General features: G+C 51.8%; 1 protein-coding gene across 1 annotated transcript in view; it reads right to left on the reverse strand.

The window, feature by feature from the left end:
• Positions 1-468: 468 nt before the first annotated feature.
• LOC119110163 (uncharacterized) overlaps positions 469-15016 on the reverse strand; it is a 16764-nt gene continuing 2216 nt past the window's right edge. The window contains exons 3-8 of the mRNA XM_037233899.1: positions 9042-9247; positions 7576-7712; positions 6214-6310; positions 1311-1559; positions 747-1005; positions 469-472 (exon numbers count right to left, since the gene is read on the reverse strand). Coding sequence (XP_037089794.1) covers positions 469-472; positions 747-1005; positions 1311-1559; positions 6214-6310; positions 7576-7712; positions 9042-9247 — 952 coding nt within the window. The remainder of the gene's footprint in view (positions 473-746; positions 1006-1310; positions 1560-6213; positions 6311-7575; positions 7713-9041; positions 9248-15016) is intronic.

The raw sequence follows: 15016 nt of genomic DNA on the forward strand, positions 1-15016 counted from the left end.
AAGACCGAGTTTTAATGCGCGCAGAACAATTTTGTTCATTTTCACGTCCTCTTTCCCGGGTATACCTTTGTTGCTTCCGGCTCAGCATCGGAGAAATTGCCGTCGCCTGGCATATATAACATGGTGCTTTTCATCACCCTCATTCACTGCTGATTGCAACGGGCTAAATAGTGCTTTATTTCCACATGTGGTACCGCACGACACGATACATAGCATCTACATGATGAAGATTAGTAATGAAACTCAGTCCGACACTTGGACGAATTCCCCTTAAAGAAAGTTAAGCACACATTACTGCACATAAAACAGCACCGCAGGGAACCGTGAGATCTACAAAGCGAGCAATATAACTCTAACCTCCGAGACAGTGGTAACAGAGCTAAATGAGCCGAGGCTGCGCCTGGCAGCCAACGCTACGATGCTTCCAACTAGAGCTCGCACAAACTATGCGCATACGTGTGCAATTCGCTAGCTGCGGCACAGCTGCTGATGTGTGCCGAGCCCAGCCAATCGCGTGGCCCGTTCCGGCTGCACTTGTCCGCCGCGGCGCAAGCGGTCCATACCCGTGTACATGCACACATACATAGCTTTGGCTTGATGGGTGCGCTCCCATGCTGTCGCGCTAGTTTGTACTCTGTGCGGGCCGCTGGTGATGTCACCTGGCGGCCGCTCAGTGCTGCCCTCTGTGTCCACGCTGACGGCGGGCGGAGTGGCGGTGGTGGCGGCGGCGGTGGTGTCTTCCGTGCCGGCGGCGCGGGCGCTCCAGCTGATTAGAGCTCGTCGCCAGCTGCCGCTCGCCGACCATATAGCGCGGCTGTTGGAAGCTGTCGTCGAATGCATGCGGCCCGGACGGGTACGGGCAGGGCGCCGGTGACGGGGAGGATGGCAGCGGCGACTGTATGTCGGCCTGCTCAGTGGTGCGCAGGTCCAGCACGGGGAAGGTGAACTGTGACGATTCCTTGACCAGCTTCAGCAGGTAGCCAGGCACGGGGGTGTTGCTGAGAACTGGCGAACACGAAAGACGGTGTCAGGTAGGAGTTTTGGGAAAACGTGGCGCTGCGCGCAGCTCCAAACCACCGTGCCGTGAGTCATGTCATCTCTGGGACTTCGTATGCGCAACGCAAGACCAGGAGGCAATCACACCCCAGAATACAACCACTCATTTCTAGCGGTACCTACATCGCTCGAAAATGCAGCACAATACTTTGCCTCAAAGCCCATCTTAGCTTCGTCGACCAGCTTCAGCCCCGATCGAATTACTGCATGGCGTTCAACCACGCATGACTCTTTTATGAAAGAACAACACTTACTGTTCCCACTGCAGTCCATGTTTTCGAAAAAGTCCTCGGCCGGCAGCAGGCTGCCGTTGACGTCTTCGACCGTGACTCGCAGGCCCAGGATCATGTCCCCTCCGGTCCAGGCGTGCACCGCCGAACGCACGTTGAAAGTGACCCACTGCCTGCCGTATTTGGTAATCATCACCGAATCGACTAGTTGGGAGTCGTTGAATTCCCTTCCGGCGGCCGACGGCGCAGTAGATGCCGGAGGCACGTGATACGCTGAAATGGGGACAAGGTTAAACAGTGCCGCGTTCGACAACATTACATAACATGATCAAACGATTCGCACTCCAAGCCGCATCCAAACACTGAGCGTCACACACTCGTCCACCTAATCTGACTTTCTCTGGAGAGTCGACAAATATATTTATGTCATAACGTTCACGTCAACATTAGATTACGACTGTTGCACGAGGCAGTCCTCGTGTCACACATGCCACACATTGTTCACACAACAACCAAGTTGGCTCACGGAGACAGTCTAAATTTATTTTTGCTGAGAACGAGCGGGAAATCTATTCCAGCAAGTAGCTTTTCAGCCTTCACAAGTCCCAGACACCGGAAATTTTTACGCGTTGCCTTCGTTCATGACACTGCGAAGCAACACTCCAGTTTTAACACGCGCTCGGTTGGGGGTCAACTTGACTCCCCCGGGGGTTTTCCAAAATGGACTCCGAAAGGCGCGGTATAACCACGCCAAATTTCGTATACCTGTAGACAATTGAATAGCGGATCGTGTGATATCAAACAATTTGATGTAACTTGTAAGGTCGCTGACTTAAGCCGGGTCAAAGTCAGGCCGTGGATTCAGCGAAGTTAATTTCAAGGGAATCGTTTTATCTCATTGGACAACGAAGTGTAAGACGCAGCCATACATCTCTGAGATGGTTTCTTAGGCAACACAACAATAAAATGACCAAATTACATCGAACTAGAGTCAGATATGAAGGTCAGACGGAGGTCAATACCAACTTATTTTATTGCTCTAGGGTTTGCTGTGTGAGGTAGTTTCTGGTGCTCATTTCGAATGCATTGAAGACAGGAACCGCACAAGGCATCTTCCATGGGCTTCTTGTGGGTCAAAAAAGGTCACGGACCTAAAATCACCGAGGTCAGCATTTCGTATTTAGGGACATACTGCCTAGCTTAATCTTTGCTCTTATTCAAATGCAAAACTCAAAGCAGTCTTCTATGATTTTGTCAACATAACCTTCAAAAGGTCAAACGAGGTAAATGACTATGAATAAACATGTGACCTCTTGATTAGAACACGTATTAAGGTTCTGAGGACACTTTGGGGACCAACTTGCGGTTTGACCTTGTTTGACTTCATTTGACCCGATGGCCATGACCTAGGAGACTCAGACATTGACCTGAGTGATTTAATGTAGGCCAATACATCCTGCGGATTTTGTGTCTGTAGCCCTCCTAGTTCCTGAGATCTCAGCGCGGTCAAATTGAACCCTACCCCAGCAAAGACTATCCATCGGCCACCCGGGCGCATGTTAAGACTCCTCGCTGTGCAAAGGTCCTCAGAGCCCTCTCCCCTCCCTTAAGATCTCGAAAACTAAGCAAGTTAGAGCCATATGGACAACGACATTGGAAAGATCTCGTCAGACAACATCAGGTAGATGTGACTGAACAATGGTAAATAGTACATATGGCAGGTCACCACAAAGACAGGTCATGACGATCACGTAGTGGTGATGGCGGTCGCATAGTGCACCCTCCTGTGACCTCATTACCACTAAGTGTATCACGTCAATGCAACAAGCACAGTTGAATAGCTCCTAGAAAACTCTATCAGATGAACACTAGTTGAACTCGGAAGCTGGAACTTGTCGCATATCACGTGAGGTTGAACTGGTGAAAGCTTGTGTTGTACTGATCGGCCCGGGTATTTCAAGAACTAACCAAGCCACATCAATGGGAAAACAGTGTGAGAAAAACGCTTCAAGGCTTTATGAGGTATACTCTCTAGGGCGCAACCGCATGATCTTCAACAGGTTATATTTGGTCACAAAGTGCAACATTTGACCTAGCTTAAGCTCAAATGACATGAATGTGGATGAGCGTGCTAGGAATGTGCAGAATTAAGGCAGCGTAAAGGGAAAATCCTAAGAAATGAAATAGTACCGAAGGAATTTGGAGCAAGCCACAACTGCTACATATTTCACTATAAAACCACTTTTAGGTGGGCTGCACCACTTCATCACCAACACCGCTACGGTTAACTTAATCACATGAGCCACAACATCCAAATAGCCACATTCCAAATGCAAACAGATGTGCATCTTGTCATATTTGCGCATGAAGTTGTCATGTTTCGTAAAAACAACCGCTTCTGTTTCGTGACAAGGTCAAAAGGTTCATGTTGGCGCGTGAGTAATGTGTCTTCTATCATGACGGCATATCCCTGAGCATAGCATAGCGTGCAACAATTAGAAACCAACAACTGTACTGGACAACAGTTGACACAAATATCTGAATCATTCAATGGTTTAAATGGATCAGGTACAATATAAATCCATTTAGTTACTTAACCCATACCCTATTTGGCACCACTGTGCACACATTTACGGGCAGGTAATGTATTTATCCGGTCATGCTCATCATAGCCAGCGATGACAGAACAAAAGACGCGAGCGCTCACATCTGGTGATGCGCCTTTGAGGCCTGGGAGGAGTGTGATGCTGACAGATGTGTGCGTTGTTACTACATACAACATAGTTCAAAAAGCTCGAGCCGTCTGATATCGATAACCTTCCATGATGAACAGCCACGAGCACCATGCTCTCTATCATGTTGTCAAGTTAATACCAGCTTAAATTGTTAGCAAAACACGCGGGGAAGGTACATGGAAACAGTAAACATTTCGCGTCTTCATGTTCGTCATATATAAATTATTAAGCTTCTTGTACCAAACCGAAGTAATTGAGGTCACCAAGGCTGGTCAAATATTACGCTTCACAAAAGAAGTCGTGAACTTATGTTTACCGTTAGTGTGCGGGTTTACGAATGCGCCGCATGCGTGCGGCACTGCTTGGAAATTATCTCGTTTTTGGCCTGTCAGGGCTATTTTAATGGACAACTAGAAAAGCTCGCAATGGATTACGTTATCAGTGGCGGCGGTAAAAATGCGGACGCCTTAGATGAATATTAGTCAGATTTATTTGTAACACACGCATCTGGAGTTGTCGCCCAGTCTCTATCGGTACACTTGTGTGTTGGAGGCTGATCCCGGGCAAGTTGCATTTACAGCTTCGCAGTCGACTTCTCGCTCTAGTATGGGACAAACGGGTTTGACATCGTTTGGCGATTGGTGGATGGTGCGGATGGTGCATCGGTCTGCATCGTGCAGTCCATTTGACATCTTGATCTGCTTTGGTGACCGAGATACGACGCTGGTCTTTAAAATCGTCCACGCGAAGAGCGAGCCCTTGCTTTTGTTCGGGACAGCAAGACCGGTTGCACACATCACCCGTTTTTGCTATTACTTTGAGCATCCTCTCCTCCGTAAAAAGTGTTGGGTCTAATTTCCGTCGACCGGCCTAATTATGACCAATGCCTTTTTTCCTTTTCTACGAATTTAAAAATGTTTGTCCCCTGTATAGAAAGGGAAGGCGAAATTGTCGTTAAGCTGCGACTCCCCGAAAAATCAAACTGCTCTCATGCCTATGCCTTGAAAATATTACGGAAACACCTCACAAAAGAGTGCGTATTGCTGAAACCGCACGGGGTACGCCAGCACTTTCACAGATTCCACGAAGGCTGCTAAAAAACATCACTGGCTGGGTCGTATCGGCGAAGATGCATTTTCGGTTAAAGTTGACGAGCTTGGCCTGCGTCTTCTTCGTAACAGTGCCGTGCGGTGATGGAGCCCAATGTGATGGTTGATACTTTTTTGTTGCAAACATCGCTTCGTATGAACAATAGATCATCGTCCTGCGGCCTTCAACCGGAAAGCAAAAAGAGCCTCAGCTGTGGATAATGAAAGCTTTAATCCTATTCTTGAATCCAACACTTCACAAATCACATTTACTTATAAATAGCAAGGGCTAATAGCCTTGGCGCCGGAGCAAAGGTTATTCCTGTTGCAGAGCGGTCCCTCTCGCCCTGTGCCAACAACACTGAGCCGCCAGCAAATTTTCTCTGTATGTGCAATGATTCGGTAGCGTCACCCGCCTTTACGAGATTACCGCGTGAGCCATAGCCCGGATGCGTAAGAATTCCCCGCGGCTGGTCGTCGGCGGCGAGCGGTCCTGACCGATGGGTGGCGACCGCCGCCTCCCGGTGGACCGGTGCCCGTCCCATACATCGCCGTGGGCGGCGCACCCGGAAACGCTGACGTCATCACCGTCGGCTGGCGGCCGAACAGCGGTGAATGAACGTGGCTGGAGTGCTCCCGCCCCTTCCCCCCCCCCCCCCCCCCGCCTCCGGCCACCGGCGGCCAGTCAGGTACGCTGCCAGCGGCGCACGACCCTCCTGACGGCCCGCCGCGTGGGTCGAGCCGGGCGCGCATCAAAGGGCTCCGAACGGTGGCTGGGAAGGACACGCCGCGAAAACAGAAAAAAACAGGTGCACGGTGGATAGTGACCAAGGGCACTCGACACGGCGTTCCCAGTCCCCGCTTTGGAAGGGATCAAGGGGCAGACCACTCTGCTTAAGCGCCCCACTGTGGTACCCACCCCGCATTGGCACTCCCCCACACAACGTTCACTTTGTCTCGCCTAACGGCACGTAGAAAACAGAAGTGCCATCTTCCTCCCTTTCCGGAGATTTAAACCTCACCATTCTTCCACCCTTCGAGCGGCGGAAGCGCTTTCAGTGCGCCGTTTCCCCGTATGAGCCCATTCTCTAAGGTGCAGCGGACCTGTTTCGGAGGTGCTGCCGTGCGTGTACACCGACACACGAATCTTCTCATCGTTCGCGTCTTCCAGCTGGTTGCTAGGCGCCCCGTACCGGCGGATCTGCCAAAGGGGACGGGACCACGTGAGCGAGAGAGCAGGTGACGCAATCGAGGAATTCCTGGGAGGCTGCCTCGACAACGTATTTTACCGGATACAGAGCTCAAGCAAACAAACAGATGTGGTTAAGTAGCCCACTAATACGCAGCCTCCTCATTGTATCTTTATGTGACACAATACGCATAGACGAGACTGCCATGCTATCGAAATGCTAGCACTAACCATCGGTAATAGGCGATTGCTTCCGTGCGAGTTAGTTACTGTCCTTCTTTGCTCGTCACCGCGCAATAAATACTTTGATTTTATGGGGATCCGTGGCAGAGGAAGACTATCGGATAAAGCACCGAATGATAAGCTGCGCAAACCGATCGTGGTGGTGCACTGGTATCTGATTTGTAACTCTAGCTACCGTACGAAATTAAGTACTATGCAACGAATTACTTCGCCAGCGAATCGTTTCACGGTGATGCCGGGTAAAAATTCACATCACGTAAGTTTATCCTGGCCACTGATGAGACGCATGCAATCTCATTTGCTTGAGGTGCTACATACTCTGATTGATGGCGTTTTCGAGGACAGCGAGGAGGAGGGCAGGTAGGGTTGGTTTGCGAGGACAGCGAGGAGAGCAGGGCAGGTTGGTTTTCGAGGACAGCCAGGAGAGCAGGGCGAGCTGGTTGATGGCGTTTTCGAGCACAGTGAGGAGAGCAGGGTGGGCTGGTTTTCGAGGACAGCCAGGAGAGCAGGGCAGGCTGGTTTCCGAGGGCAGTAGCTGAGCAGGTTGGGCTGGTTTTCGAGGACCGCGAGGAGGGCAGGGAGGACTGGTTTTTGAAGACAGCGACGGGAGCAATGCGGGCTGGTTTTCGAGGACAGCGACGGGAGCAATGCGGGCTGGTTTTCGAGGACAGCGACGGGAGCAATGCGGGCTGGTTTTCGAGGACAGCGACGGGAGCAATGCGGGCTGGTTTTTGAGGACAGCGACGGGAGCAATGCGGGCTGGTTTTCGAGGACAGCGACGGGAGCAATGCGGGCTGGTTTTCGAGGACAGCAACGGGAGCGATGCGGGCTGGTTTTCGAGGACAGCGACGGGAGCAATGCGGGCTGGTTTTCGAGGACAGCGAGGAGAGCAGGGAGGGCTGGTTGAGTAAGTGTCAGGCAGAGGCACATGGTCCGCTTTTACGAGTGCTGCAGCTGTAGGAGGGATACTACACTATGCTTAATCTCCTGTTTCACACAAATAGACAAACCTTCGTATCCTCCCTCGGTGGTACTCGCTTGTGCAGCCGGAGCTCAGCAATGTCAATGGTCGTGTCTTGCCCCTGAGCCAAGAAGCTGGAGAGGTTGAAGTACACGTCCATCGAGTCTTCCTGCTGCCAGAAGCCGTCCTCAAGACCGCCCGGCACGTCGCCTGCCGGCCGACGCACCGCGTGTTTACGACTCCCATGGCTATTCCAAGGCGTCATAGTGCTATGTTATTAATGCTGTACATCACTGGTTAAATCCCACTTTCCAGCTCGGTGGCACCAATTTTCACGAAAAGCGTCAGCCGTCATAATCACAAGTCACATGTTTAAACTGATGCATGGGATTTGGAAATGGAAAAACCCTCACAAACCCGCTATGATCTTGGTTTGGGCATTGACAGGACAGCGTCCAAACGGTCGGTCAAAAAATCTGACAAGCATATAGCCGTCCTCAGGCAGGCAAGTGGGCCAGGCCCCAGCGTTGCAGCGGATTTTCATCAGCATGTCGACCTTCTGTTTATATATGAAATGGAACAGTGCAGGAACTTTCAGGAGCTGCCGCAGGAATTAAATTTACATGCATGCTACAACATGGTGTGAACTCACTGGAATGCTGGAAGAATTACCCAGTACATTCCAAATCTGATGTTGGGTGGGAACTGCACACTAGCTGCAAATTACCTACCGGAACAGGAAAAGCCTAAGCTCCTCACATTTATCACGTAAAGGTGTAATCATTGCTTTCGATACGCATAACAGGAATAAAAGCCCGTATTCACAACTCACAGGTGTATAGATTGAGGGTATATAGATATAGATAGATAGATGATGCTATCACTCGAAGAAGAGGTAGATGCTCTGCTCCAACTACTCACAGGTGGGGTAGAGAGTTTGCCCTAACTACTACAGTAGAGGTAACTAATCACGAGCTGAGCAGAAGCTCTGCTCCAACTACTCACAGGTGGGGTGGAGTGTCTGCCCCAACTACTACAGTAGAGGTAACTAATCACGAGCTGAGCAGAAGCTCTGCCCGCGCAGCTCGCCGTATAAGCAGAAGTTCAGCCCAAGTACTCACAGAGTATGTAAAAGGGTTTCCGCTTCTCGTAGGAGAATAAGAAGTTCTGCTCCTACCATTCTTACTACCAGCAGTGATAAGGCTTCGCTTCCGGAATTCGTGGAAGGGGCAGGATCACCCCCGCCACTACTCGCAGAGAGTGAGGAAGCGTTGTTCCCACTACTTGCAGACGATATAGTATCCATGCTTCCTCTTCTCACAGAGGGGGTAGAAGCTTCTCTTTTACTACTCACTGAAGGGGTAAAACTCTGTGCCCACTGTTCACAGAAGGGGTAGGGCCTTTGTTTCCGTTACTCCCAGGAAGGACAAGAGCTGCTCATAGCAAAGACATCAGTTCTTCTCCACTTCTAACCGTAAAGGTAGAGACACCGCATGCACCACTTACAGGAGACATAGAACTTCTGTTCCCGCCACTCACAGGAGGGGTAGAAGCTCTGCGAGCGTCTCAATAGGTCATCACGAGCCAGTCCCGTCTGGTTCTGCATCATCTTCATCCGGTTGTACAAGGCGCGCGCGTAGTCGGTGGCGTTCGTCGATGTCGGGGGCCGCGGCACGCACGGTAGGTTCAGCATGTGCAGGATCTGCACCTGGATCACCCGCAACCGCTTCTGCGCTTGCTCCCTCCTGAAACAGAAGAACATGAAATATAGCCTCACTGCTGGAGTCTCGTGCAGGGCAGGAGCTTAAATAGCCAGGCGTGAGGACTGGGAGCGTAAATTGTAGACGAAAGGGTGTGAAAATGCTTAGGTGGATATCGATCAGTTGTGAAATGCATCGGTCCCTGGCATTCACAGTTATCGGTCTACCAAATCGGTCTGATCTGACAAATCCGCTGCACTCCAAACGCCAAATGCTCATTAAGGCCGCCACACCAACCCCTCACAGGCTCGTCCTACACCCCTGACGAACCTCAGCCGAGTGCATAAAAGCGCTGGAGTTCAGCTCACGCCGCCTGCGCGCTGTGCGTACCGCGGGCCCAACAAACAGACGTGCCGGCGACTACGGCGGCGTGGGCCGGCCCGGCCGGCATTCATTTTGTTCTGCTGGTGTTAACTGTTGATTTGCTCTACTTTACTCGTGAGAAATGACGCCCCGTAGTGGCACTGGTTCCTTAGCCGTAACAGTTGCATGAACTGAAACATATCGACCTGCGTTGTATTAGCCCTGTCGGTGGTGCTGCAGTCCTAGCCATGTTGGTAGTGTTCTAGCTAGTCACATTATCTTCTTTGCTGTTGCCTTTTCTCATATTGCCTATGGCTGTTGCCAACTGCCGTCGCCTATTCTTTTGTCAGGTTGTTCTTGCACCTGGTAATGCTGGTTCACTCGTGCAGTTGGACACACCTGCTACACGCCGAGGTAATCTACACGTTAAATTATGCTCTCAACTTCATAAGGGCACCGTGGGTCACAGTTATGATCTTAGCCCGCTGCTGTCGATCCTGCGAGAATGAACGCAGCCATTTTGCGTACCGGGAGCGGAATCCCATAACAAGCGTATTCCGCACAACCGTTATGTGACCGGTGAGATCGAACCGTCTCTTAAAATTGTCCATAACCGCAGACAGGTATTGCCCGCCGACCGGATCTAGTGACGTCAATCGTTGCAAAAGGGCCGTCTAGACGGAGGCGGGCTCTGTCTGGCGGTGGCCTCGCTGCTGGAGCGCGCCGCCGCCGCCGCCGCCGCCGCCGCCGCCGCCACTGCCGGGCTGCAGCAGTTGCCGTACTGCGCGGGTGCTGTGCGTGCACGCGGACCGGATCTACCCTTCGCCCCCGCCCCTGCCGGGGCTCAGACGGGGGCCCGGCCGTGTCGACCTCGCCACCACGGCCGCCGCCGCCGCCGCCGCCGCCGTTGCCGCCGGCCAGCGAGCTGTTCTCCGAAGCGGGCCGCGATTCGGCCGCGCCGCCGGACGCCGCCAGCTGGAGGCGGCTGCGCGGCGGCGCCCGAGGTTCCCGACCGCGGTCAGGGCCAGGGGAGTCCCGCTCTTGGGCCGTGGCTGGAGTGAAGCTGCGAGGCGAGGCGAGGCACGACAGGCCAGCCAGACGTTAGGACTACATTGCCTCGCTTCGCAGCTAACGCGTGCACAATTTAAGTGACGAGTCGCGAGCTTCTGTGCTCGCAGTCACTCGGAACGCTGGACTTTCCAACGTCAAACATACGTGAGTCTGGATTCCAAACCAAATTCAAGGATTCGAGGTCCGGATTCAATCGTCGCAAGCTCCAGTGAGACCAAGATGATCCGTCAGGATCCAGTCGAACGATCCTGTCAACTTACCGATGAGCAATGTAATAAACTTTATCTGGCTCAACACGCGCCATTCACGTCCGAAGTTTGGATGTGATTTTTATCTATCGGCCCCGGAAGGTGTCTGCGTTAGGCATGTTTTCACCGGCAAAAGACCCTAGGTTCTTTGCACTCGCTTCATGTTCCGCACCCACTATGCGCCCACCAGAGAACCCCGCACACTCTTCATATTAAGTCGATACAGTGAAAGGTTTCCTTTGCGTAGCGGATAGGCGTGCGACAGACACCGATCGTGCTGACATTAAAAACACAGATGTCGCTCGAAACCTACGGCGATATCTTCTTAGCCAGCCCTGGCTACGCTATTCTCCAACACGCATAGGCTTAGCCACCGGGAGGGGGGTAACAAAGCCAAGAGGCGAAATTCGCTCCAATCCCACAACGGGATTTTGCCCCCTCCAATTTCACCCGCAAAATGAATGGTTCCAAGCATTTCCATTCAAAACACAATGTTCAGGTGAGCTTCCCCATCCCTAGTTTGACTCAATGCTGACCTGAACCGCAATATCACGGGTGTTAAGCCCTATCTATATATGAATCACGCACACCGGGGAATTAATGTTACAGAACACTTAATGCCAATTTCCGTATGGTGTCAAAACGTTAAATGTGTCATAACCACACATATATGATGCACCAAATGTCAGCTGATGAAGCACATGAATGTGGCATGCGGTTTCGACACGGCACTGGCGCAACATTGTCAAGCTGCCAAAGTGCGTGAAATAATTTTTGAACTCAAAGTGCATATATATCATAGCTTGACAGCAGTACGGCATTTTAAACATGCCACGAAGCGTTTTGCTGACAAAAGTATTGTCTATTAGTATAGCACAGATGTCAACAAAAACCCATGTACAATATTTTTTCAGGTAGGTGACACTATTTTGTCAGCGTCCGATCGACGTCCGAGGCCACGCGCACAGCTGGGCTGTTTGATGCTGGCAGCGGAGGTCTCATTTCTCGCTGCCGCATCTCAGGACATCCCCCGGCACATGCAGTGGCAGCCGATCCGTGTTCGAATTTCCTGCATCTCAGGACAACTCCCGGCACATGCAATGGCAGCCGATCCGTGTTCTGATTTCCTGTATCTCAAGACGACTCCCGGCACATGCAATGGCAGCCGATCCGTGTTCTGACCTCCTGTATCTCAGGACGACTCCCGGCACATGCAGTGGCAGCCGGTCCGTGCTCTTATTTCCTGTGTCTCAGGACGGCTCCCGGCACATGCAATGTCAGCCGGTCCATGCTCTAATTTCCTGTATCTCAGGACGACTTCCGGCACATGCAATGGCAGCCGGTCTATGCTCTAATTTCCTGTATCTCAGGACGGCTCCCGGCACATGCAATGGCAGCCGATCCATGCTCCGAGCTGACCTATCGTGCAACGCATTTTGGGTCGAGCGCCGAAAGGCGGTATCTGCTGGCCCTCGCCAAGTATTTCGGATGGGACGTCAAGGTACATGGTCGCCGAAGTTTGGTCTTAGTGTTATTATACTTTGCCTCATGATGCTCAGTTTATGAGCAGACAAGTCATCAGAAGGATACGAACGTCAAGCTTACATGGAGTGCAATGTAGCTGTTAACATGTCCTAAGCCGATAGTGCCAACATTTCCACTCAAGCGGTAGCCGGGTATCGCCACCGCCTAGACATTCCAGATTACAGATTAATCACTGGCCGGAGGTTGCATCATCGTCCCCAAAACACACCATCGGCGCCAGCGCGAACCATATACTGTCGGCGCGCGATACCATCTCTGGAGGACTCAGGTTGTTTGTCTCGTGAGTTAGTGGTAAAACAGCTTAATTGGGCGTGAACTTATTGCTAACATACATGGACGGCATCTTTTTAAAGGTAGGGAAACATACTTGCGGTTTGACGTCAGTGTATTTTTGTGTTGAAAAGGTATCTTGGGAACATTTATTACTCTTGAACCAGTATTTTCCGGAAAATAGCGTGGAATTGAAGGTCTCTTGCCTAAGGAGGTCAATCCGGACTGAGCGTTTGATTTATTCTCGATAGAACTACGAATGATAGCAAAAGACGGACGTTCCGAATGCACACGCTCCGGCTTTGTTCGTAAAAGGACAAGGAGCCGCCGGATGCTTGTGAAAGACAGCCATCGGGTGACATCATGCCGGTGCAGCGTAGACCTGGGTCCGCGAGACTGTCCGGTTCCACGAAATGTCCGCTGGCTGAGGTTTTTTACGGACAACGTGACAGTTTGTGCCACGTACATGGAGCAATTCCCTTGAACCATTGCCCCTATCATTTTGTTGTATACTTGAACTGTGCCTTTTTATATGCACTTGTAAGTGGAAGCATGACCGTGATCTGAAACCGAAATGGCTATCACGTGGATGGTTTTCAATATGCTAATCCTGATACAATTGCCTGCGATCAGTGACCGTAAACGCCATCAGGGGAGCACCCACGCCTGCACGTACATAGCGCCCTTCTGCTCATTTATCTACGGCTTGCTGTCATCAGTCCCTTGAAATCAGCACGCTAGCAGACTAAATGATATTCGGGGGTTCTCCCTTGATAACTGTGTTAACCCGCACACAGCGCTCCCTCTAATAACTTCTCCTGCCACCGTCAAATGTTAGTCGGCCTCGAGTCCACCGACGTATCGTCCACGGATGGCTAACCAGGCATACATCCCGCAACCGACGGGTTTCTGGCACTTCCAAGCTTACAATATACAATGTTGCGTTTGGTACGCAGACACCCTCAGCACCACACCACCAGGGCGTGCACAACTGTCTGATTCTCTGAGCGAGGACCCGAGACGAGGATCGGGGACTGAGGTCCAGTCCGCTACAAGTTACCGCCATTGGTGAGGGTGGGGTTTGGAGTCCGAATAACTTTCCACTTGTAGTACCAACTTCTCGACGCAAACACTCCGCAAGACTGCAAACTGCCGTATTCATGCCACTGTGACCTAACAGCAGTTATGTGTAATTAGTCAAACAGCGCCAGTCGTGTTCCGGCTGTTAAGGTGTGTGCGTTTGTCTGTGGCCAACCGTTCCGAAGAAGCAAATATTGTTATTAACAATGGGAGCTTTTAGAAGCATCAGTAATTACTGTTCATCATTCTTGAAAGGCATGATGATATCTCAGTATGATTGCTATCATTAACAGCTAATACTTATATCATCTTAAGCAATCTCTATCCTTGGTAGTTCCTGCCGTTTTTCAGAGTTCGAAATGTTTGCAGGTGATGATGTCAGAGAGGCCCCTATGCGCCCCTGCGCCCTATGCGGGCCCCTATGCGGGTGTAGCATACAATTCTATCAGGATTGTTGCGCAAAATTCAGAGTGGAGGAATTAGCTGGGAGTATCACGCTGTCGCGCCGAATTTCTGTGCCGCAGAATGTCTGACCTTCCTCTGTTGTTTACCAAGGCTTTGCGCTAGTGTTCCCTAGCTCATTTGCCAACACAATTCATTTATTTTTGTGCGTTTACGGTTTTTCGCGTGATACAAAAATAGGAAACAGACCTGGAGGTCTGGTTGACGTATCTACCGCCTGGCTACATCGAACACTGCTTGGCTTCAACAAGCGTTACAAACAACCCCACCAGCCCTTCGCAGGCGTCCAGACGGCACCAATAAATATGACAAGAATACGGTACAGCAAAAACATCACTCGATCCATCAGTAAAAACTACCGACGATCACTTCGAGAATGGCGCCGATGGACGGCGGCGGCGGAGGCGGCGACGCGGGTACGGCAGTGTGGAGGCGTGCTGGCACGCGGCGGTGCCGGCCAGGGGTCGGGGCCCGCCGCGCCGTCTGTCGCCTGACAGCCTGATGGAGGAGCGCCACCGGTGCGCCGGACAACCGACGACCACAGGCCATTGTGGCCGCCAGACACCGCCTGCGACGCTAATCCCTGTCTAGACGGCTGCGGCCCCTAGCAGACGCCGTGACGCCCGTCCGGTGGCCCCGGGCTGAGGAGGTGGAGAAGGCTGCGGCTCGGCGCAGGTCTTGGCCGCCGCGCCAGGTGCGGCCTGCGCGGCCGAGCAGCAGGAAGCTCGGGAAAGAGCACACTGCCGCACATCGGGGACTGACGTGGGCGGAAGGG

This window comes from Pollicipes pollicipes, unplaced genomic scaffold (genome assembly GCF_011947565.3).
Source record: "Pollicipes pollicipes isolate AB1234 unplaced genomic scaffold, Ppol_2.1 Scaffold_7231;HRSCAF=8579_pilon_pilon_pilon, whole genome shotgun sequence".
Taxonomy (NCBI): Eukaryota; Metazoa; Arthropoda; class Thecostraca; order Pollicipedomorpha; family Pollicipedidae; genus Pollicipes; species Pollicipes pollicipes.